The 25,295-nt window shown below is 56.6% G+C and overlaps 1 protein-coding gene across 3 annotated transcripts in view; it reads left to right on the plus strand.

Moving 5' to 3' along the window:
• The window catches only part of GSG1L (GSG1 like), a 200,274-nt gene extending 180,373 nt beyond the window's left edge, over nt 1-19,901 (plus strand). For 2 of the 3 annotated variants that reach the window (XM_045993678.1, XM_045993681.1), the window contains 2 exons: nt 7,535-7,722; nt 18,729-19,901. In XM_045993678.1, the coding sequence (XP_045849634.1) occupies nt 7,535-7,722; nt 18,729-18,826 (286 nt within the window). In that variant the 3' untranslated portion in view covers nt 18,827-19,901. The remainder of the gene's footprint in view (nt 1-7,534; nt 7,723-18,728) is intronic. The other variant, XM_045993679.1, reaches the window with a different exon arrangement.
• Nucleotides 19,902-25,295: the final 5,394 nt, after the last annotated feature.

A 25,295-nucleotide genomic window follows, 5' to 3' on the forward strand; every position in this document is an offset into this window, starting at 1 on the left:
GCCCCAGAGAATTTAAAAATTACTGGCTTGAGACCCATGGAGTAGCAACCCTCCCCAGGCCCCCTTCCTGGGTCGCACGCAGCCCTCACTGGGCCTCGAGGCAGGCATGGAGGAGCCAGACCTCAAGAGGGGGGAGATAGGCACAGACTTGAATGATTCCTACCCCATTGAGGGCCTGACACCCCCCCCCCCTTTGCCCATCTCCCTGCCTGGTATGGGGGGGCGCTCTCTGCTGTCTGCTCTCCTGTCCATTGTAGGGACACTCTTGGAAGGGACTGTCTTCACTTTGTCCCCTCTCTCATAGCACTACCCGCTGCCCCAAACAGCTCCCAGGGGCCCTGACCCTCTGCACACATACCCCTCCTTCAGCCCCGCTGGCCGCTCCTCCCCTCCCCTTCTTCTGTTAAATGGCGATGCTCCCAGGGCTCTTTCTGGGCCCTCCTCTGTCCTCATTTGACACAAGCCTCAGCGGTCACATGTGTGCCAGGATTCCCGCATTCTTAGTCCACCCCAGACTGCCTGACTCCGTAGACATCTGTCTCTTTGTTGCTTCTACTTTGGATTCTCAAAAGCACCAAAACCTGGCATGGCCGGGACCGACCCATGATGGTCTCCTCCAAACCCAGGCCTATTGCCATGACTCTCTGCGCCCTATGGTCCTGCGCATGCGAGCCACACCTCTGTGAGCCCTACATGGTTTTCCCGCATCTGGCCTTACCCCTCCCATCTGTGTCCCCTCCCCAGCGGGATGCCCCTTCACTGTGCTACTAAGCTCAGGACACCTCTGCCCCCAGTTTTGTGCCTAAAACACCGCAGTGATTTCTGCTCACTGTCATATGCGGCCCAGCCACCTCCTAGCCTCACTGAGACCCTGGTCTCCTTTCCTGCACGCAGCACTCCTTGGGCCCTCGCAGTTCCCTAGTGGGGTCCTCTCTGCCAGGAGAGCCTCCCGCGCTGCCTTGTCAATGTTCATCCTTCAGGTGTGCCTCCAGCTTCGACCCTGAGCAAGACGGACCCCTCTCTGACCTGTAACAGCCCCGTGAACCGTCCCCACCTCGCTCAGCTCTAACCTTGTAGTTCCTCGGCAAGGTCCCTTGGGACAGGGACCCCTGTCTGCCGCCCTATTTCCTTCCCCACCAGGGGGATGGATGGAGACAGTGATGAAGAGTAGAGCGGAAAAAGCCTCTTGGGCAGGTCACTGGCCAGTCAGATAGGCCAAGGGACCTTTGCTGCCTGGGAGCTGTCCATGGTCTTGCTTGTGTGACCAGTTCTCCAAGCCAAGCTCAACAGCACCACCCCTCAGGTGTGCCCACCTCCTCGCAGGCTGAGGAAGGAGCTTTGTAGATAAACCAAGTCTTGAGGCTTTCACGTATCGTAGGAGCCCCATAGAGGCCATGAAAGGTGGGGTGGGGGGTCCCACATGTGCTAATGATTATTTGTTTTTCTAAATCACAATTTCTCACCCATACAGTTCTGAAAATAATCTCGAGGTGCTCGTATCTGGAGATCTCCGTTAAAAACCCAGTCCTGGAGAGACAGGAGAGAAAAGTCAAGTGCACGGAACAGTCAGCGAGGGCATTGACAGCGTGGATGTTTATCTTCTCTGTTATTTTCCCCACATGTTTCATATCATGATGTTATTACTCAGAAGGGAAGAGAAAAAAAAAAATCTTTTTAAAAAATCCATTTATCTCCCCCTAGCTTGAAATGACACATTTGATATGATGTTATGGAATCTTAATTTCCTACTTACAGTCATTGATTTGCCAGCATTTCTTTTAATTCCAACCTGTATTCCACGGCTTTATCCTTTAAAAATCAAAGGACAAAACATGTCCTTTGTCCTCTGTGACCGTCCCCTAGATAGTTAGCCTCTGAGACGTGTTCCGTCACGGCACCCTCTCGCCTGCCTGTTTTCGCTTTCACGGCCTGAATATTACTTCTCAGTGACGCTGTGCCCTTCCTCGCCCTTCGTGGGGGTCCTTTGAAATCGCCCCGTCATGTACTCTAGAGAGGACTGTGGCAGCGCCCGGAAATGAGAGGTGGCCCCGTGAAGACTGCGGGACCCTTGGCCGGCTGACACAGCGTGAAGGAAGAGCCGGAAACACAGATGGGCCCTTGAGTGGAAATCAGTCAGAAGGAAGCGGGAGAACATCTGGAAGGAATGGCCACTTCTGAACTCCCAGCTGGAGGGGACGGGGAAGCAGGAGGGAGTTGGCGAGGGGACCTCTGGGCACCCTCCAGCCCCACTGTCATTGTGGCCAGCCCTTAGGTGTTGCCCCTGTGTAGCTGGGACCCTGGGGAGGCCACTGGAGGCCTGGATTCACTGGGTCACAGCCTAGGACACCGAGGGTGACTGGGCCGAAGCTTAGCAGAGCCTCACGTGCGCCTAAAGCCAAGGGTCCAGTGCCTGGCTCTTCTGTGATCTGGGGCCAACAGTGTGGGCCTTACCTGGGAACCTGTGAGAACTTAGAGTCTCGGGCCCCGCCCCAGACCTGCTGCACCAGACTAGCTGGTCGGTGACCCGCGACTGGCGAGCAAGGTCAGGCTCAGGAAACGTCAGGCTGGAGGGCGGGGCAGGCGCTCAGAAGGTGGGCGTGGCCAGCGGCTGAAGGAAGGGCCCCCACCTCCCAGCGAGCACCAACCAGAGCCCATCTGCACACATCCATAGTGACGTGAGGACAGGAGTTGGTTGGAGTTTGAAAGATTTCTCAGAAAGCTGAGATGGCTGGGACACCCAAGCTTGTGGGTTTTTTTTTTTTCCCATTTCTTTTCTAGTTACTCATTTTCTGTATTTTATTTTTTTTTAAATGGTCCAAGGTAGATTGGAAATTAAGGGGAGGGGGGACACCTAGTCCTTTGTCAGACAGATGGAGATGCATGCACGGGCTGTGGACTGCCAGTTCCGACCGGGAAGTGGCTGGAGGCTTGGGAAACAAGCCAGCCCAGGGACGGCGAGAGAGGGGCTGGCTTTGAGGATGGTACTGACAAGACCGCAGGGGACAGAGAACGTTCTGGAAGGGCTGTGCTGGCGAGGCCCTGGGGCTGCTGTCCTAGCAGAGAGAAGACCCGGAAGAACCCCTGTGTGTGGTGACCTGACCTGCTGTGGCCAGGAATTAGGCGGGCAGGTACTTGGGGGTCCTCCCGAGAAGACAGGGCGGTGACTCTGGTCCCCCCCCGCAAACCATCGGAGCCTCTCCGCCTCCATCACTCCCCGCATCCATCTCTTCTTTCAGAAGAGAGCCAGTACCCAGCCGCAGCCCAGTTCTGGAAGCCGAGGGTCCCTGGGGCGGTGGCTGCGTGACCGTGCAGTTGTTGGCACATCCGCCTGCAGTTCTCAGAGCTGGAGTTGGATGGTCCCCGCTTCCCTCTGGGACGTCACAACGCAGGTTGTGGGGACCTGGTGTGGGTGGGACTGAGAGTCCCTGGCCACCCAGGGGTCTGCAGGGCACAGTGGGGACACCCTGGAGAAGCGGGCACTGATAAGCCGGAATTTAGCGGAATTCAGCCACACACCGCGTGCGCTTGTCTGCCCCACGGCCCCACAGTCAGCGACATCACACTGCTGCCTTTCCGTCCGCCACGCTGGGAGTGTGCAGGGGCACCGCGAAGCCGGGCTCTTGCCTCCTGTCTGAGAGCTGGCCGTTAACCTTTACCGGCCCCCCACTGAATGTGGGCAAGTCCCAGGGCCACATCAGCCTCGGGTCTCCTACTGTAAAATGGGGATGATGGTTAATGGTGGTGGCGGCGGTGACTTTGGCTGGGACATAGATCTGAGTGGGTGCAAACAGACCCCAAATAATGAGGATTTAGACAGTTTACGAGTGTATTTTGTTCTTACTTGAAAGGCTGGGCGGGTATTGCTGTTCCTGTCGCCTTCACCCAGGGCTCCTCCTCCCTCGCGAGGCACCAGCCTAGCTTCTGTTCTGACTCTCCTTGTCCCCAGTTTGTGAAGACTCTGTCTCTTCTGGGACGGAAGGCTGCATATGACTCCCTGTGGGTGCTCTCTGCCCTCAATCTGCTTCTTCCGAAACACCCCTTTCCAGAGGCGGCGCATGGCTCAGGTCTAACTGATGAAGTGGAAGGAGAGGGGGCGTGGCTTTGGTGGGGGCGCTCCGTGGTGGGGATTAATGAACATGTTAAAATACCGGAACCATGAGAAGGAGTCACAGATGGACAGACATAAAGGCCCCCAGAGATGAGGTTGATGACGACCATAGTGATAAGGATGTGATGAGCACTCCAGATGCACTCAGCTTCCCACGGACTCATTCATTTACTCCTCTAGCCACCTTGAGAGCCTGGTGCACTCTGATGCCCACTGATCAGAGGAGGAAGCCACACGGGTGGGTGGCAGGACATGTCCAGACTCAAGTGGCTTTCACAGAGGTGATGCCCGACACCCGCAGAGGGAAGCACACAGCAGGTTCACGGAGGACAGCCGTGTTCGCTGCAGACCGGGTGCCCCTCCTGAGCAAGGCTTCAGTCCCAGCACGCCCCCCCCCCACCTCCATTTACACTTCAAGTCACTTGTAGTTAATTTCTTGCACACCATTAAAAAAAAAAACGGTCTTCAGAAAGCTCGTAATATTTCCCTCAGGAAATCACAGTTCAAAATCAAATATAATTGTCACCTAGTGCCATTTGCCGTTGATCTTCTCTTTCTCCACAGAGCTCAGCACCCCAGATGTTCCCCACGGGGGCTGCACTTAGCCTCAGGCTGCCTGTGCTCTTCCTTCTCTCTTCCTTGCCTGTGAACACTCCTGGGGATGCCTGGTGCCAAGCACCAGGCTAGACCCTGGGGCCTCCAAGTGGAGAATGAGATAAACTCCTTCCCCTTCTCTTGGACTTTAAAATGTACCGGGAAAGCCCGCCGATTAAGCGAGTTTAGAAATCGTGGTGGTTAAACTGTTTGAAGCCCTGGCTCTGTGCCAGGTACCGGGTTCCAGGAGCCACAACCACCAGCAGGGTGCTGGTGCTTGTCCTTATTGTCGTGCTTAGCACCGTGTGCCCATTGCCATGTAGAACCTTCTAGACCCTAGGGTTCAGAGCAGTCAGGTGAGCTGCACAAGGCCATGTTGCTTGGGAATAGCAGAGCTGCCATTGGCCATGATCCCTCCTCCCTACAGGGCCCAAGGGCTCAGTCGTGCCCAGAAGATTCCTGTGTCCTGATGTGTTTCTTGCCTGGGAGTGCTGGGGGGCTATGGGAGGGTCCTCAGCTCTTGTCATAACCACTGACACGCCTTACCCTCACCAGATGGCTCCCAAGCGCCTACAGATTACCTCCATTGATGACTCTGGTACTCAAACCCAGCACGAGGCCTCCAGTATTTGCTGGCTAATTGGCAGGTGTTCTTTGATCTGTTAACTATTGGATTTGGGGCTTCCTGGTGCCAGGTCTGGGAGCCCAGGGAGTGGGAGGGACCAGACCAGGTGGGGCTGCCTCTCTCTTTAAACCCCATCTTCTGTGCTCACTGGCCCCTGTCCCTGGGGCCGAGTCTCCCTGCAGAGCCCAAGGGAGGTGCCCAGCATGAGGCTTGGACGGGATGATTTCAGAAGATAAGAAACCCTGAGAACTGGGAACCTGGGGTCGGTGGAGTAATAGTTCAAGGTTAAGGTTGAGAGACACAGGAGGATGTGTGAGGCCTGTATGTGGTGGGGCAGGCATCTGTTGACCCAGAGGCACTGGACATGGCCAGGCAGATGGCACTCTGGGACAGGGTTGGGCTCAGGTACCTGGTCCAGCCTCCACGCAGTGTTTGCAGTGTCATGATTGGTGGTATTCTTGTCTTGATTACCTCTGGGGATGGGGAGCTCAGCATCTTCCCAGATACACATGCAGGACTACTTTTAAGAGGGTCAAACTCTTAAAAAAAACAAACAAACCCTAAGTATCTGTCAGTAGGGGGTTGATATTAACTATTCTCCCCATACAGTATGAGGGAAAAGGTAAGTGAGATTTACGTGTACTGACATGGAACAATGCTGGAAATTTGTGGGTAAGGATAAAACCAGGTTATGAAAGCATGTTTAATTTGAGGCCATATATGTTTTAAAAAAAAAGTTTTAATTCAGAAATGATAAACACAAAGCTCCTAGCAGTGGTGAAGCCACCACAGGGAGGTGTCATTATAAGGGGGTACTTCTGCTCTATGAGTGGGAGGTTGTTTTTTTTTTTCTTTCTTTCTTTTTTTTTTTTTTTTTAAATAAGCCAGTGCTCTCTGGAAAATAACAAAGATGTTTCTACTAAAAGATGCAAAAAAAAAAAAAAAAAAGAAAAAGAAAAAGAAAAGGAAAAGGACATCTTTCCTTGTATGGAACCTTCCCACAGCACCAACTATCTAGAGTATATACATGCCTTCCTGTAGCTTCAGCCCTTAGGGCTTTGTGCTGCCATCGGGAACCAGCCGGGCCATAGAAAATACTTGTCAAAGACCCACTTGTGTTAGAGTTTGCTCCCTGGGAAGCACAGGCCTAGCCACTTGGTCCAGATGGCATGGGGAGTCTCAGGCAGCGTTATACAACACTTATCACGGCCTGCCTCATGTGCGCACTGTCTTCTACTAGACCGGAGGCTCTGAGGGCAGACCGTGCGGTACACGTTTCGGCGGGGCACACGGCATCTGGAGTAAATGGCCCAGAGCAGGGCCTCTGGACATTCCTGGTGAATGAGTGAACGAGCGATCTGAGGGGACCAGAAGGACCAGTGCAGGAGTATTTCTGTCCCTTCTACTGGGCATCTGCAATGGCCTGCTTGTCATCTGTCACTGTCCCTGTGCCTCCTTCTCTAGCCCCACGCTCTGGACACAGCTGGGCAACTCAAAATAAGACGTGATGGCAAGAACCAGAAAATGGGGCTGGGGCATTTGCTTGGGCAGGGACTGAGACTTCCTTGCAGGAGAGAACAGAGGATATCCGTGCAAAGAAGAGGCGTGAGGAGTAACGCAAAGCAAGTAAAAGGCCAAGAGGAGTTAAGGAAAGATCTAGGAATGAGCGTGGCCGCAGAGATGGAATTGGGAACACTTCCAGTGTTCTTCAGCAGATACGAACGTGATTGGCAGTGTTTCTACTTCTGGGGACCAGAGTGTGCTCCTCTTACGGGGACGCACTCCTGGACTGGACCACATGGGGCTCTGCGATGTATTCGGGTTACATGGGGGCGAGCCCAGTGGGGGAACACGGCCCCACCCATTCCCTGGGGCCCGGTCAGCGGTGGGATGAGGGTGAGGGCTTAGGTCTGCAGCTGGCTGCACTCAGGCCCTTGTTGGCTCGGCATCCCCCACCCCACCAGTTCCAGCCCCGTCTGGAATTGGACTGGTCACGTTAGCTTTCAGTGCCTCAGTTTCTCCATCGACAAAACGGAGATCACGGTGCCCATCTAACAGGGCCGTGGTAAGGGTCTTGGCTGCGGCCATGGCCCAGGTTGCTTTGCGCAGGGTTCCCAGAGGGAAAAGACTGTACTTTTCAGGTCCTGGGCCTCTGCCAGCTCAGCTTGCTCTCTCTGACACAGGCTTTTGGGTCCTTTTCTTTCCAGGATCGAGAAGGGGGATGGGCACGAGGAGGAGGACCTGCGCTTAGACTGTCGTCACGAGAGATACACTGCCCGTAAGTGGCCTCGTCTGCAGCACCCCGCCGGCGCCATCCGAGGGGAGGGGACCCTGGGGATGAGCCAGGCCGACCTCTCCCTGCAGCCCTGCTTGCTCCCGCAGACACACACTGCAGGTGGGGAAACTGAGGCTGGCGTCTTGGCATAGCCAGTCCCCTGCACCCAGAGGCTGTGGCCCTCTCACAAGGGAGATGGGATGCTAAGAAATTGAGGGAGGATGTTGGGTGTTCGGGGCAGGCTGGCGACCCCAGCTCAGGTTAAGGGTGGGCTGTTGGCCCAAAGGGGAAATGGCCTCATGGTCTGATTAGCCAAGGCACGGAGGGGACAGTGGTTGGGACTCGTGTGGGCTGCAGTGGCTCCTGGCAGCTCAGAATGCATTGGCTTCGTAGCCTCACTGTGGGGGACACCACAGACAGAATCTAGGGCACCCATTAGGAAAACAAATGCCTGGACCAGAAAGCAAAGGTTGGTGAAAGGAGAGAAAGGGCCTTGTTCCGGCTGGTAAAAGAAAGAGGCGATGTGAGATTAACGTTAAAATTGGCAGAAACTCAGCTCAGCTCAGCTCAGCCTGCAGAAAGCCTGCTACGGGCTCCCCACCCACCACACCCCCTTCCAAGGGCTTTTGGTGCCTGACCTCCTGGGCTCGCTGGCCCCCAGCCCCGACAGCTAGGATTATGAGCCACGTTGTGCAGATGAGGAAATTCAGACTCAGAGAGGTGGAGTAGTTTGCCCAAGGTCACACAGCTCGGAGGCTCACAGTAGAGCAGTTCCCGCAGACGCCGTCCATGCCCTGCCTGCGTCTCCCAGACGTTTCAGGACCCTCCAGTGCCTTCCAGCAGCCAGTATCTGCATCTTCGTGCTTGGGGGCTTCTCCCACCTGCACTCCCAGAAGCAGAGGGGGCCAGGGAGCAGAAATCCCCCTGAGTGGCTCCGGAAGCCCATAGGAGGAATGAAGGCTGAGAACACTGGTCCAGTGTGTCAGGCTCCTGCTTGGGCCGAGCCTCCCTGCGCTCCCTGCAGAATGGGCAGGCAACCCTTGGTGGAAGGAGGCCCTGGGGCTGGTCTTGGGGGCAGGGAAGCCCAATCCCCGAAGCCCAGGATGAAGAGTTGAAGGGACCCCGTCAGGCTCTAAGAGCAAGCACTGGAATTAATGAGGACACCCAGGGTCGGGGGACCTGCAGGAGCCCTCCACGCCCAGCCCGCCCCCCATGGCCCTCACCCCTACCCTAACCCACTTCATCCGCCGTCTCCCTCCCGGAAGGCGCATCAGTGCCCTCGTGCACAGGTCAGCAGCCTGTAGGAAATGCATCTTTCATTCCCTCCAAGACACAGCTGTGAGCGAGTGAGAGCACACAAAGACTTCTGCCTTGTGGGGCTCACCCCCCACCCCCCGTGGGGTGGCGCGGGAGAAAGTAAGAAGAGACTCAGAAACGAACCAGGCCACCTCGGCTAGAGGCAGGTGCTCAGAGGGCGCCGGTGAAGGCCGGGCAGGCGGCTCTCGGGCGCCTCAGGGACCGGAGCCTGGAGGATGAGAAAGAGCCAGCCCCGGACGCGCACTTCCAGGCAGAGGCTTGCAAGTGCTAAGTCCTCAAAGCAGGGGCAGCAGGACCGGAGGCCAGCGTGACTGGAGCAGGACTGCAATGGGGAGGCCAGTGATGGGGCTGGAAGGGCGTGGGGGCAGGAGCACGGGAAGGAGCTAGCCATGCAGTGGGGAGCCCAGGACATTCTGAGTGGGAAGGGAACTTATCCAGATCCTTCATCTGTTTCTGCATCTGTCTGTACCTTTAATCTATGCTTAGAGCTGGATCATCTCTCTGTCTGTCTGTCTCCATTCCGTATCCTTCCATCCAGCCGTAGCCATCCCTGCATCCATCTGCACGGTGGGGAAAGGGTCGGAGGGGAGCAAAAGCGCAGACCCGGTGGGCAGCTTCGATGCTGTTGTAGCCATTCCCAGGAGAGATGACCGTGACCTGACCTTCGGCAATGACGATGAAAGTGGGTGGGTTCAGGAACTCTTTGCTGGAAGAATTGTCCGGATGTCTTCGTTCGGGTTCTCCAGAGGTGGACCCTATAAGGACTTGGCAGCAGACAGCACCCATTTGGATGATCCCAGAAGACACAGTAGGAGCAGCGGAGGCTGCCCGAGCAGGGAGAGGCAGGGTCTGTAAAGGACACAGTATGGAGGCGACCGCCCTGAACCCTGCTAGGGGATTGGGGCCTCCAGTGCAGAGCGCGTGTATCTGAGTTACCCCTCCAGACACAATGGCTGCTCTGCTCAGGCCCTGGGGGTGCTGGGCAGGGGCCCAGGGTCTGCATTCCCCTGGGGTGGGTGGAGGTCAGCCACCCACCTCGCCGGAGGGGGTCCTCCGGGGTTTCCGGGTGTCCAGAGAGGACAGAGGGTGGTGCGCCCATGCTGTTCGTCTGGGTGCCGTTGGACGGTCCTGCAGAGCTGGAAAGGGAGACAGCTGCAGCTAAGTCCTCCAGGGAGCGTGCTTGGGGTGGGGAGAGCTGGAGAAGATACCGGATCTTAACGCTCTGCCTGGGGGGGGCTCACAGAGAAGCCACCGAAGGCTGCGAGGAAGGGGCTGCCGAGGGCCAGCGGGGGGCCCCCGGAGGTTTGCCAGATCCCCGCTCCCCAGGAAGAAAGGAGCCTCCGGTCCCACAGCACCTCTGCCAGGTGCGCCTTTCATCCGGTGGCCAAGCTGCCGGGACGCTGTCTTTCCCCCGGGGCCCGTGGAGGCGCTGGGGACTCGGTTCTCACCAGGAAGGGAAAGCTCCCCGTCCACAGCCAGAGGAGCTAGCCTCAGTCCCTCGAGTTACCCCTGACTGACTGTGGCCTCAGAGAAAGCCATTGACTCAACACATCTTTACAAAAGCTGCCCCTCTGGACTGGGCCCGGGCTGGGTTCTGGATCACAGGGGTGCGCAAGGTGTGTTCCTGGACCGGGGGGCTCCCAACCATGGCTGTCCTGTGCGGCCAGAGCTAGAGTGGGGTCCATGTAGGCTCTGTGACGGCAGAGTCCTGGCGCCTGCTCTGGCTGGCGGGGAGGGCGAGGGGGTGGAGAGGGAGGGGTCCTTGGCCAGGGGTGACCCCACTTGGTAGAATCCTACAGCGATTATGATTCCTGGACAAGATGACAAAAACAACCAACGAGAGCACAGTCCCACCAGGTCTGCTGGTCCTGCCTCCTCCTGTGTGCATTCTGAGGACTTTACATTTAGCTGCTTATTTAATCCTAAACACGGCCCATTTTACAGGCGGGGAGAGTGAGGCCCAACACGTGGCAGGGCTGGTATTTGGACCCAGCCCGTCTGGCCCCAGAGCCTGAACCCTGGGCCCCGAGGGTGAACTGCCGCATGCCTGTGGGGGTCCCCCATGCTGGGTGCAGCCATCTATCAGACTCGGGGCAGGTCCCAGGGACTCAGGGGCCAGCCCCATGTGGACTTGGTCCTCGCAGACCTCGCGGGCTAGAAAAGCAGCCTGATGAGGCCATCTAGGGAAACGGCACCGTCCCCAGAACGCAGCCTCTTAGCCGCTAGTGGGGTTTTGGCCAAGAAAATATTTTGGAAATGCCTGGTCGAGTTTTGCAATATTTCTGCACCGAACAGCTGCTCGGATTTTGTGGTGGGCTGACTTGCGGGCAGGAGGAACGGGGGAGGAGGAATGTCAGTGAGCCCACGTTATTAAAGGCTTACTGTGTGCAGGTCTCTGCTCAGCCGTTACCAGCCCTGGGAAGGAGGGATGAGGACTCTGCTGTGGGGATGGAAGGAGTAAGGAGCTGAAAGGCACCTGACTTGCTGGGATCTCTGGTCCCCTGGGGGATATAGCCCTGCTCGGTTGTCCATTTTTCTCCTTCCTTTGAGTCCAAGGCCATTTCTGTTCTGGCCCCCCAAACCCTGCCCTCAGCTCCTCTCCCTCTCCCCAGGCTCTGGGGCCAGCTTCTCTCATTCTGCCCAGCCCCCTTGCCTTTGCAAGAAAATGCAGAACATCCCCTCACAGGACCTTTGTACTTGTCATTCTCTCTGCCCAGAATGCTCTCCCTCTAAACCCTTGCATGGCTGGCGTTGTCTCGCCTTAAAGTTTCAGCCAGAAGACTGCTTCCTTGGAGAAGCTTCCCCTGACTGCAACTTTCTTTCCCCGCTGTCCTCATTATGACTTTGTTTCCTTCGTGGCACCTGTCCCTCTTGAAATTATTTTTTGTATTTATGTACTCGGGTTTTATTTGGTGGCCGCTCCCAATTCAGTTCCAGGAGAACAGGCCCCCTGTCTTGTTCCATTCGAGTCTGTGTTCTGAGAACCTGGAACGGTGTGTTGCCTGTGGCTTGTGCTCAGTTGCTCCACGTGTCTCCCACTGTTTCCCACCGGAGCAGCCACTTCTCTGTCAACCAGTACACGGATTTTGGGTACAAGTCGCTATTTTTCCTTGGGCTCCCCTGATACGGACTCTGCCACAATTTCTTTTTCCCGAGGAAAGAGTGTGCTTTTCAAAGTTGCCTCTGGGGTTCTGCAACGCCACCAGCTAGCTCGGGAGTGTCACATCAGATGTGACATTTGATGGAGACGATGCTGCCATCTGGTCCAGGTGTCTGCATCTTCCTTCTGGGGGCAACTGGGGCTTGCAGCTGATTGCAGCTGTCAAGTTCAATGCCTGAGACAAGCTTTTGATTCTGCCAGGTGTGTCTGTAAGGCCGGGCGGGGCCTTGGCAAGAGGGCTGTCACTTGCGGGGTGGAGAGGTGGCTTCTGGGAGCTCCATCTAGATGGGTTTCCGCCGCCACTGCCCTCAAAATAGCAGAGGGAATTTCAAGAAAGACTTTCCTGGGTCCACAGCAGCTTGGCATGTTTATTAGATCAAAATCACATCCAATAGAGTACTGCTCGAGTCCGCTTCCTTTATTAAAATGGAAGCAGACAATGTTTCTGAAATAAATGTCGATGCCGACTCGTTGGGCACCCAGACGGGTCTGCGGCTTGGAGGCCTCTGAGACCTGGGACCCTGGGGGCTGAGAGACCCAGGCCAGTGTTCACATCAGAATCACCTGGGGGGCTCCCTAGAACACGGATTGCTGGGCCCCGTCTCTGAGTTCCTGGCTCAAAGGGCTGGGGAGGGGCCTGGGCATCGGCATTCCTAACGGGGGCCCGAGGGACGCTGTTGTTGCATCTCTGCGGACCAGCTTCCGAGCAGCCCTCGGCCCCAAGCCAAGACCCGTCCCTCCGAAGCTGCGGCCAGGAGCGGCTCTGCATTTTGTCCCGTGCTTGGGCCCTTTGGCGGCTTCAGGGTGGAAACGGGTGCTTCTAGGGCCAACTCCTCTTCAGCCCATTCTCCTAAGATGGTTTTGGCGCTGTCTCCCCCATCCCCTCCTCCTAGGTCCCCAAGCGCCTGTGGTGGCCCCCCTGGCGGGTGTCAGGCTCTGTGCTGACCCCTCCCACACACGCCCTCCCGCCACCCCCTTCCATCCCCGCTCCATTTCCCAGACACCCGCCGCTCTCGGGACCCTTCTCTGCTAACTGTCCCCCCACTCGATTGGAGATGTGGGGACAGGGGCCTTGTCACCTCAGCTGTGTGGCCACCCCAGGGCCTGGCCCACAGTGGGTCATCAGCACGTGCCCCGTGAATGACGTAGCTTCTTACTCCATCCCCTCGCGGTAGTTACTCTGACGACTATTTCCGTTTTACGGGAAAAGATACTGAGGGTAGGAGAAACAGGTCATTTGTCCTGGGTCACAAATCCGGACAACTTACTATGCTTTTGTTCTTCTCTGTGGCCGTTTCTTTTGCCCAGAAACACTTGGGGGGCAGTTGTTAAAATACAGATTTCCCTGGAAATTCCAACTCCTTGGTTTGGGGCAGGGCCGAGGAATCCGCATCGGGTAAGTCTGATGCTCGGGCGCAAATCCCAGGCGCGGGATGGACCCCGTCGCCCGGACGGGGCTGTTGGGCCTTTTCCCCGCAGGCACCCGTAGTCCCCCAGCCCTCGCTCCGCCCGCCGCGTGTGCCCTGCTTTCCAGCCGCACAGACCTTCTCGCCTCCCCCGGCCACCAACGGTGCTAGGTTTTTCACACCTCCTGAAAACCTCATTTACCTGCCAAGGACCTATTTCACACTCTGTTCCTTCTGCCTGAAAAGACCTGCCCCCTTCCTCCACTGGGCAAGAAACGAACCCTGCTTCTGGGACTGTGAGCTTCACAGTGCTTTCTAAGTCTAGTTCAAACGTCCGGGGGACGCCAGCAGCCCCGCCTTCCCCCTCTGCCATGCTGGTCATGTTCATCTCTGCATTGTCTACAAGGTGGGATTTTATGGTGGTTATAAGCCTGGGCCTTTGGAGGCTGCCTGGGTTCAAATCCGGCAGTCAGACTGTGGACAAATGACTTAACCTGTCCTGGCCTCGCTTTCCTCATCTATCAAATGGGCATAGTAATGGCACCTCAGTCAGATTTCTGAGGATTAAATGGGCCAGCGCCCATGAGGCACGGTGAACGGCTCCTGGCATGTGGTAAGGGCTGTGTGCGCTAATCGTTTCCGCCTTATATGTCTGTCTCGCTCACAGGCACTGGCATGTGTCTCACTCCTGTCTGCAGACCCAGCACCCACGGTGGAGGCGGGCACACAGTAGGAACCCAAAAAACGTTTCATAAGAGAGTAAAGGAATCCGTTGTCCTGGGATGGGTGGCAGGTTAAGTGGACTCAGCCTGATCCGGAGCACAGAAAACAGATGAGCAGGTCGTGGGGTCCCCAGAAGATGGACTCCAGCCAGGACAAGGCTGGGGCGGCCCCTGTTTGATCTCCTAAGACAAGCGATCCCCAGGGTAGATTACAAAACCAACCTCCCTTCCACACGGCTCTCATGCACACCTGCCCCTCTTTTTTTTTTCACACCTGCCCCTCTTCCCAAATCCTTCCTTATTCATTCATTTAACAGATGATCAGTGTGTGTGGAATTAAGTGAGGCGCTAGGGACACAGCAACAAGGAACAGCTCAGCTAGTCTGTGTCTCACGTTACACACAGCCTCGTAGGGGAACCGGGAGGTATCGAGTAAATGGCCATTCCCAAATACACCAGAGTCTCTGAAATGTCCTCAGAATACAGATCTGCAGAGTGGGGTTGACTTGAAGAAGCACCCCTAGGGCCCTCGCCAAGGTGGTGACATTTTAGGAGTTGAAAAGGGACAATGGTGTCACTAGCTGAAAGGTCTTCAAAGCCAGACACCTCAGTGCCAACCTTCATTCATTTCTCCCTCATTCCCCTCACCCCCTCTCTTTCTAGAGGAAAGAATTGGGGCAGCGAGACAGTAGAGTCTGGCTGGATCCGCGAGTCCTCAAGAGAGAGCGTCAGCACCTTGGATAGCACATGTGGGGGCGGGGCAGGGAGGTTGGCCGTCGCCTGTCTCTCCCGTGCCAGGTCGGGCTGGGTTGCCGTGGGGTCAGAAACACCAGCACCAGCCACTTGCCCACCGTCATCATTTCCTTTACCAGCCTTCAGAGCGCCTTGGACAAGTTGCATCCCCTGTAAGTGCCCCCGTCCCCCCTTCGACACATCTGCGGTAGCACTGGCAGACTTGGCTTTGAAGGGCTCTTCCACCTCAGTGAATCCATTCCGGAACAGAGGATGTGACTGCACGCCATTCAGCGGAGCTGAAAGCTGATCTCCTGGGATCTTGGTGCCCTGGGGGAGTTCATGACAGCGATTTCCCACGGAACGATGGAGAAATGAGGACGGAAGAGACAGGACATTAAATGTGTTCACGTTCATTTGGGCCGAGGACTCTGCTAAGCCTGGTTGCTTCCAAGGGAATTTAAAACAGCGCTTGCTCTCCACCCTCCGAATGGCACCTTGGACAGATCTCTTCCCACCGTTGGGCCGTGGCTCCCCATCTGTGAAGAGAGGTGGTTGACTCCAACCCCCTCTCGTACAGGCATTTTGCTATTACTGTGTCAGTCTGAAGTCAGATAGGAAGGACTTCTAGCTGGGAGCCTGCTGGGCCTGCGGAACCTTTGTAACTCACATTCATTGCAGGTTCAGAGAGGAGAAGGTACTTGTCAACAGTCACACAGCTTAAAAAAAAAAAAAAAAGAAAAGACTGACAGACATAGCTTGTAATCAGTGGAGCCTGGATTGGAACCTGTGACCGCAAGACTGCAATTAGAGTTCTCCCCGCTAAGCCCGTATCCACAGGAGAGACTGATCGAGGAGCCTCGCGTAATGTACAGAATCTCAGACCAGGAGGGGCAAGCAGAGCTCAGTCTCCAAGCTTAGGAATTACTCCATCCTCCTCCTGCCTGGTTTCTTCACTTGTCCCTTGCTGTGTGCCTGGCCAGGTGCTGGGGGCCAAGGCTCTGGGATGAAAGTCGACTCAGTCCCCACCTGCAATGGGTCCCGAAGTTAGCTGGGGAGACCTTAAAACACAAAGTGACAAGCCCAGGGGGAGAGAGAGATCAGCAGCCTGTCGTGCGGTCATGGGAGGTGCAAGGCCTGTGCCTATGAGGTCATGGGATGCTTCCCAGAGGGGGTGCATTTGAAAGACAAGTGGGAGACCCAGTAACCAGGAAACAGCAGGGAAGGGCATCAGGCCAAGGGACCAGAATGTGTGAAGCCACGGCACAGAGTCATGGAACAAGGATGCAGGCTGGGAAGGAGAGGTCAGAACGGGCTAGCCTGAGAGGTGCTACTTAGCCCACAGATGGCTGTAAACGTGTTAAAATGTAAATGTCAGTATTGAAAGCCTAGGAGATTTTATTTTGAAATTCTGATTTTCAGTTTCCCTGAACTTTCTGGAAGATCTGAGCCCACATTCTCCATGGCAACAATTGGCCAGAGCTGAAGAATGGTTGGTTGCCTCCGGCTGCTTCACCCATTTATGTCATTTAAGTGGGCCCCATAGACCTTCTGAGGTGGTATTCTCCAATCTAGGGCATCAGGGGCTTCCCCCCTCCCTGTGCCCCCACCCCCGCCAGCTAGTGACTAGCCCCAAAGTGAAGATACTGGAAGATAGAAAGTGTGCCAGGTGGTGGTGACCTGGGGGGCGCTCCTCACGCAGGGGGACCGAGCTCCCTACTCTCCGCTGTAAATGGCTCTGGGCCCCAAGCCCCTCCCGGGAGGCCGAAGAAGAAAGGAGGTTTCCAGTCCTCGGTGACAAACCCACCTTTGGATCCAGGCGAAAAGCAGCCTGATCTTGACTCAAGGAAGGATAGGGATCATGGCCTTTCCTCTTCCATCAAAATGCATGATCGCTTTCTCTCTGTTCCAGAAGACTCTCCGGGGTTGGCCTTGTTGGCAACGGTGGGAACAGCTACGATCACTTTTAAATATTCATGTAGAAAAACAATCAAACCTTTCTGCAATCAAATATTTGCTTCTAGATTAAAAAAAAAAAAATCCGAACACCTAGATCTTGGCAGCATTCACTTCCAAAGAATGCAACTGTTTCAGTGGCTGGGGCCAAAACAAACATTTTTCCCGAGGCCAAATGGTTCCAGAATGTTTGCCAATTATTTCCCACCCTTTAAAAAATACACTAAAATTAGTAAAGCACTAACATTAAAGAATATTCAAGGCAGAAAAAACATCAAAGCACAAAACCCCACGACCACCCTTCAAATCAGCACAGCCGTCCTCCCCTCTGACCGTGGCTTTCCAGACTTTGCCATGAGGTAGAGCCGCTTTGGGGGTGGAGGAAGGGTAATGAGCCATCTGTCTTTGGAGGTATGCAAGCAAGGGCTTGGCTTCACCAGGAATTCCCACCTCAGTGGGGCTGGCTATGAAGAACCTGTCTGACCCCAAAGGACGACAAGAATGTCTGAGCCTCCATTAGAGCTCAGAGTAGAAAAGCCGACATGGAACACATGTCTTTAATCAGGAAGAGTCAATCAGCTGCTTATCCTTGCTTATCCATTCCTTCATCTGTAAAATGGGTGCTAGCTACTTCACAGGCTTGTGAGGCTAGAATCAAGTAGGGTAGAGACCTTGAATGCTCGGTCGCTGTTGGTTTTCTCTCTGGCCCCCCAGCCCACCCACAGCGCCCGTCTCTCTTCCCTCTCTTTCTCTGCTGCCACCTCCCCTGATCCATCGTTGAACTTCTGTCTTGGGTCAAGCCATCATTCTCCTTGGCTCATGGTCTGATGGCCAAGCTGGAGAGCCCCACTGGGGCAGGTGCTCCAAGATGAGGGAAACTGCCAAGGGCCTCAAAGAGATGTGGGGTGCATTCCTGTAGGAGGGGCGATGTGAGCCAGGCCCTGAGGGTTTGATATACAGCAGGTACAAGGACATGTTAGCAGGTTGCGGTGTGGGGCTGGGCACCGCTCCTGTGTGTCGGAGATGTCAAGGAGGCATTTGAGTGAAGGCAGGGAGCAGGCTTCCGAGAACCCAGGGAGACGAGAGTGAGCATGTTGGACGAGGACCAGATCCCAGCCCTTCAGCTTGCCCAGGCCCCCAAGAGCAGCGGGCAGCGGCAGGCGGCGGTGGAGTCTCTCCCCTTTGCCCTGGGCCAGGGCGCTGCCCGGATTCCCTTTGGGCACACCCACACACTCACTCTCAGTCCCTGTGTACCCTGTTCTCCTAACCCTCCCCCAGCTCCTTGAGCACGTGGAGACACTGCAGTTCGGGGAGGCCTGGTGGGTGGGTAAGTGGAGAGGCGGTGACGGGCTGGCTGGGTGGATGGGTGGGCAGGGGAGGGAGAGGGACAGGAGGCTGGAGGGGTGGGTGAGTCCACGGGTGTGGCAGCAGGCCGGGCAGTGGGCAAGTTGGTGGGCGAGGTGGAGGGCGGGTGCGTGGGAGGCTAGGCGGATGCTTCCGTAGGCAGGCACATGCGGCTCCGGGAAGTCGGGCCACTGGGGGTGTGAACGGGGTGGGAGGAGGGTGAATGGCGTGTTGACAGGGGTGCACGAGTGGGTTTGGGACTGTGGGTGGGAAGCGTGTCCGAGTGGGGTCGTGGGCACATTGGTGGGTGGGAAGTGGATGGTGGCGGGTGTTGGCGGATGGATGTCGGGGTGGGTGGGTAACGGGGCCGGGATGCTGAGCTGGGACATGAGCGGCAGGCAGCTGGCTGTGGGTGGACGGATGGGTGGGCAGTGGGTGCGTGGAGGGAGGAAGGCAGCTGTGAGGACTGACCAATGCGTCTCTTGGCAGGACACCATCCACACATGGGAGATTCCTGGCCCCGGAGCTCCACACAGGAGGTCCCCGAGCTGAACCGGCAGTGCTGGGTCCTGGGGCACTGGGTGTGACCAAGACCCAGCGTGGCCCCCGACTTCAGGCTGTCATCGGAAGCGGCCCCCCCCCCCCCCCGCCACAAGACCACGGGTCTGGTGCCCCTGGAGAGTTGGCCTGTGTGCTGTGAACTCAGCCAGCCTGTGTAGGAGACACAGGTCTGCCCTTCCCACCACCGCCTGGGGCTCAGGGCCCTGGACACGGAAACGGGGTGGCCTGAGGCATGCACGGGGCTGCACATGGTGACTTTGGGACAGCGACTCCTGACTTTTGCCACCGTCACACACGGCGCTCTGTCCAGTGCAGCCAGGATGCCACGGAAGACACAGTCGTTGGCCACGGAAAGCGGGCCGGGAAGTTCAGGGGGTGCCGGGCAGCGCAGAGCCCTGCCCGAGGCAGGGAGTGGGTGGGGCATCCTGGCGCTGGCACCACAGTGGGGGCACAGAGCAGGCACACAGCAGGGGCACAATAAATGCTTGTTGAACCTGTTTTCTTGCTATGTGTGGAGGCCAGTTGCTCTCTGGGCTGTGGCTGCCCCCCACGGCCCCACCCTATCAGGTCCTCAAGGACCCTGAAGGTGAGACAGCCTGAGTGTGCTGGGGTCAGGGCCAGATACTGAGGTGCCCAGAGTGGAAGCTAGGTCTGGGGGGTGGGGTCAGGGCGGAGCCAGGCTGGCATTGCTGCCTTGGATCCCATCCATTGCAAGGTAGGGATGGGACAGGCAGGTGGGAAACTTGGGAGACAAGGCCTCAAGCCCAGGCCCTAAGCTGCCCTGACCCCATGGGATCCTTGACCCCATGTCTAGAGGTACCTTTATGTGGAGTCCTGGGGCTTAGGTGCCTGGAGAAACATCCCTATTATAAAGATGAGGGAACTTAGGGTCACAGAGATGAAGTAACCTGCTAAGATAACAGAGCTAGTGAATGGCAGAGAGGGGGTCAGAACCAGGACTTTAAGAAGCCTCATCCCTTTCCAAATGGATTTCTAGAGCTTTCCCCCAAGTAGAGAATGTTCTGCAGACTTCCATAAGTCCATCCATCACCAATCCATTATTTATCCTCCATCCTCCATCATTCATCCATCATCTGCCTATCATCTATCCATCTATCCATCCAACCCTCCCTCCATCCATCCATCTATCCATCCATCTAACCCTTCATCCATCCATCCATCCTCCATCCATCCATCCATCCATCTAACCCTTCATCCATTCATCCATCCATCCATCCTCCAGCCATCTATCATCCATCCAACCCTCCATTAATCCTCCATCTATCCATTCATCCATCCATCATCCATCCATCTTCCATCCATCCATCCATCCATCCAACCCTTCATCCATTCATCCATCCATCCATCCTCCATCCATCCATCATCCATCCAACCCTCCATCCATCCTCCATCCATCCATCCATCCATCCATCCATCATCCATTCATCTTCCATCCATCCATCCATCTAACCCTTCATCCATTGTCCATCCATCCATCTATCCATCCTCCATCCATCCATCTTCCATCCATCCATCCTCCACTTACCAGGTATCATCCTTCCTTATATCAGATGTCCATCCATCTTCCTTCCATGTATGACCATCCTCATCATGTAACGCCATGTATCCATCTATCCGATGATACATTTCATTGTGCCCCTACTATGTGCCAAGCACTGCTGTGAGCACTTGAGATAAGATATCGAGCCAACCAGATAGGTGTCTGTCCTCACAGAAGGGCGTGACAGAGAACTAGACAGATGGCAGTTGCACGGTGTGTGGCATGCATGGTGCCCAGCTCCCCCACTTGAGACCTTAGGCAAGTGACCTAACCTCTCTGTGCCTCATCTCCATGGGCACATGGGGATAATCATTATACCTACCTCGTACAGCTGTCCTGAGGGCTAACTGAGCTAATGTTCGTGAGGCACTTAGAGCCTGGCACGTAGTGCTTTGTTGGTGTTTGCTCTCATCTTGATGGGGGAAAGTTAGGGGCTATGGGGTCTTAAAGGCAGCACCTGCTGGGGGAGGGAGGAGGCGGCAGTGGTCAGGAGGACTCCTTTGGGAAAAAGATGTTTAGCCAAGACATGAAGGTTGTCTAGCTGTCAGGCAAGAGGGAGACTGTCAGAACATTACAGGAACCTTCCAGCAGCCTAGACTAGGTATGGAGAGAAGGGAGGGCCACAGGGGGTGTGAAATTTGGCTGCAGATGAGGTCAGGGGAGCTGGGCCAGAGGGACACGAAGCTTCCCTAGGAAGCTTGGACTTTATCCTGGGGTGCACCCCACTGTGTATTCTAGAAGATTTCTGCCGCCTCATTCCTCCCGGGCTCAGAGGAAGAGGAGAGGGTGGTCTGGTGCACACAGTGCCCCAGGAATGGGACGACGAGGGCAGATTCAGCTAGTCCAAAGGGAAAGTCAACAGACTGACGTGTAGGGAAAGTTGGCAAAGACTCTCCGATTCAGGGCTTAGGTCAGGGGCGGGTCCGGATAGCTTGGGTCTTAGGGTCCAGGGGACACCCACATAGGGACGTGTGCTCATTCACTCACGCATGCATTGACTGATCAAGTGATTCATTAATCCATTTTCCATTCACTCAGTAAATATTGTGCACCTACTGTGTGGGGCAGGAGACGGGTCTGGGAGGAGGAGCGGGGCCCACTGACAAAGATCTCGAACATCAGAACAAGGAGTTTGGGCTTTGGCCCCTGGGGCTGGTCTCCCAGGTCACCAGGCATCCTAAGGCTCTATCCTCAGCCAGGGTCCTTCTGTAGTTGGCGGCTGGACCACCAAAGTCCAGGAGATGATTTTAATTGACATATGGGCAAAAATTTAATCTATTTTAATAGTTGTGTTTATGTCAATGTGTATTAGGAAAAATTGTATAACGGGCACCTTAGTGTCATGATTTCACAGACGCTGTTGCTTAGGACGAAACCAAAATAGGCATTTAAGTAAAAAGACAAAGAACTGGTTTGAAGAAAAATATTCAATAAATAATCGTGCAAGTGGTATGTGATTACAGTATGCGGACGGCCCAGTGAAGGCCTTTCTAACCCCCTGATCAGTCCCTCCATCGGTCCTCCCGTCTCTCTGGGCACTTGTCGGGCAGAGAGGGTGAGTCCCAGCTGTCTTCCCGTCCCGCAGAGCCAGCAGCAAGAAGGCTGCTGGTGAGGGGAAAGGAAGCTTTGTCCGGCCGGCCCGAGGCCTGGTTCCATTGGCTTCTGCTGATTGTTCCTGGCAGGGTGGTCTTCACGTGGGGAGCAAATGCCATGGAGGAGGGAAGGCCACATGGGCTGAAGGCAGGAGGTGTCTGGGTGCCCACACCCAGCGTCCCCGCATCCACGCTCCCGGGGCTCCTGTGTCCACGTCAACCCCGGCAAGCCCGAGCTGGCGCTCGGTGCTGTGTCTGTACCCACTGGCCCCGGAGCACATGCTCCCAGCTGGTCCGGGACATGGACGGGCCTGCGCGTGCTTGGGGGTCAGCCATGGGGCTCTGCCTTCTTGTTGACTCACATCGCCTCTTCTTCCCAGGGGAGCCGTGGGGGCCCCAGCCCAGGCCTCAGGAAGTCGTAGAGCTGACCTGCCTCTTTGGCTGGTGGCTGTGATGAGCAGTCGTCCCTGCCACCCTCACCAAAGCCAGCCTCTCCTGGCCACACACTTGTCTCCGCAGGTAACGGAAGTGTCAGCTTGACTCATGGGCTTCCCTTCACTGCAGCCAGGTGTGACCTGTTGCACTGGGGACTCTTGTCCCCCGGGAGGAGGTGAGGACTGAGGAAAGTGCAGAGGCTGTGGAGTTAGTTCAAATCCCGAGACTACCACAGACCTGCTGTGGGTCCCGTTCGTCCATGAACCGCTCACGGAGGGGAGGGCTCCCATGGGCCAGGCACGACAGTGAAGGGGCACCGCCATGGTGGGTTAGGAGGACACAGTCCTTACCCTCACGGAGTTTGTATTCCAGCGAGGAGACAGAGACGACTCAAATCATTCCAACAACAAAACTATCACTTCCAAGGGGGCCTTGGAGAAGGGCCAGAGAAGGCCTGATTCATGCTGGAATGGAGAGGGTGGGCCTCTCGGGAAGGGCCAGCAGGGACTGAGGGAAGCAGCAAGGGAGTATGGGTAGAAGCCACAGCATGTTCAAAGGCCCTGGGGTTGAGAGGAATGTTGGGTGTGGGCTGTGACAGGACACAGCACTTAGAGCTCGAGGTGAGGACATGACCGTCTGCTGCTGAGCCATTGGTCTTCAGGGGTTGGAGTCTGTGGGGTCTGGGGGTGATGGCCAGGAGTGTGGCCTTCACCTGGAAGGCCACAGGGAACCACGGGCAGGAGGATTTTCAGAGGAGGACATGGCAAGTTCCTCCTGGCTGTGTGGGGCCAAGGTCTGGGAGATGGGGTTCAAGGCAGAGGCAGGGTGAACGGAGAGGGGCCTGCAGCAGGTCCTGGCGGGAAGCGGTGGGGGCTCAGGCTGCGGGGGTACCAGGGATGAGCTAACCCACCCTCATGCAGCCTGGGGATGGGTAAAGACACGAGGCACACCAGGGCTCAGCTGGCTGTTCTCTGAGGCTCCTGTCTGGGCTTTGATGCTGCACAGACGGGGACATGGAGGGTCACTTGGGGCCATGGCAGGAATCGGGGGAAATGTCATCTGAGCGGATGAGTTAGAAAAGCGCCTGACCTCCAACCACAGGCGCTGCGGCCCCGGGGCACATGGCTTGGCGGGTGCTGGAGTTTAGCGCCACTCACCCCTCACTCTGGGGCTGTGGCCAGTGAACAGATTGCACCGCCACACGAGTGGACGGCCCTGCTGCGGGACTGAGGACAGACTCAGCCCAGCTAGGGACCATCAGTCATGAGGAAAAACCAGTCTCCTCCGTGTGGGGATTTACTGCCCGGACAGACAGGAAATCCCAGCGCAGGACCTCTGCCCTGTCCCTGGCACTGCCCCGCCCACGACACCCCGGTAATAGCTTTTGGGGCCACATTTCATCCTGGGCTGACACCAGCAAAGCCTCCACCTACGGGGAAGCCCTGGCAGGGGAGTGGGCCTCTGCCAGGAGGGGGCCGGGCGAGGGGGCTGGGGGCGCCCTGGGATGCCAGGGGGAGTGGGAAGGGGCTTCTGTGTGGGAGCAGTTCTACCGCATGAGGCTGAGCTCGCAAGTCCCTGCACCAAGCCCTCCTCCCAACCCGTCCTCGGGCCCTCCTGATCCCCCCGCAACCCTGGAAATGGCCAGAGTGAGTGTGGGCGACCTGCGGGTACAGGGTGGCTGGGGAGAGAGGCGAGCGGTGGGGAGAATGAAAGCACAGAGCCTGAGACCTCCACGTGTGCTCCTAAGGCCAGTGCCCCTTGGGGCCCAAGGAGCCAGCGGAGGCTGGGAGGTCGCCCTGAAGCTCAGGAGGGGCTGGTGGAAGATGGGGCGGGTTTCTCTGGCGGGGAGCCCGGGTACGGAGCTGGGAGCCCCAGCTCAGCCCCAAGGACACTGTTTCGTCATGAAAGCCTCGGTGTGCACAGCTGGGGCCCTATGGCCAGGAGCACAGCCCTGCCCCTGGCAGATGCACACACCTGGGCACACTCCAAGGCCGCCTGGGCTGTTCAGGTAACATGGGTGAGGGACACAGGCAGGGCCCGAGACAGAGGGGCCATGAGTGACGGGGACAGGAGCTGCCCGTTCTTGGAGAGAAACGGGGGGTTGTCTAGACCCGTACAGCCAGCCAGATCTAAGTGGGCTGAGTCACCAGACACTCCTTTGAAGGGGGTTTTAGGTGGGTTGGGAGCTGAGGACGTGGCGGCAAACAAGGCAGAGGGCTGGGGCAGCCGCCACCTGTCAGAGTGCGGAGACAGCCTCGGCAGGCTCCGGGGGGGACCATCGGGGGCCTTCTGCGGTCGTGGCGCCCGTGCAGAACTGTCTGGAGACCAACGAACACACACACACAGAAGCGGGTCCTTCCCACTGCTGGACAGAGGAAGCGGGTCTCCCCAGGGACGGAGGCCAGAGGCTGCTCTTCCCCAGCCCTCTTGTCAGCTGTGGCCTGAAGCAGAACCACAAGCCGGGTGCCAGCCTGTCCCCACCCACCCCCAGCAGGACAGGACGGTTACAGCTTCGGATAATTCCTGCCCAGGGCCAACGCGTGGGGTGGGAAGCATGACGCCCAGGGCCAGGCCTCTGTTCTCCCACGGCTGAGGGTGGGGACTGCCACCTCCCGCATGCCAAGGTCACCGCACCGAGCCCTGCCTTTGTGCCCTGGGGGTCTGAGAGCCCAGGAATGATGCCCTGCTTCCTCTGACTTCCCAGGGAGGAACCAGCTCTGGGGCGTTCGGGGAGTCACAGGCTGGTGGGGGGACCAGGAAGGGAGGGGATGCTGAGGTTATGCGGGATGGTAACTGGTTTGGCTCACTTGGTGTTTGCTTGGTCTAGTTGAGCCAACATTTACAAGTGAGATTTCACATTTTTTTTAATATATATATATTTTTTAATTTATTTATTTGACAGAGAGG

The sequence above is a fragment of the Meles meles genome, chromosome 21, assembly GCF_922984935.1.
Source record: "Meles meles chromosome 21, mMelMel3.1 paternal haplotype, whole genome shotgun sequence".
Taxonomy (NCBI): domain Eukaryota; kingdom Metazoa; phylum Chordata; class Mammalia; order Carnivora; family Mustelidae; genus Meles; species Meles meles.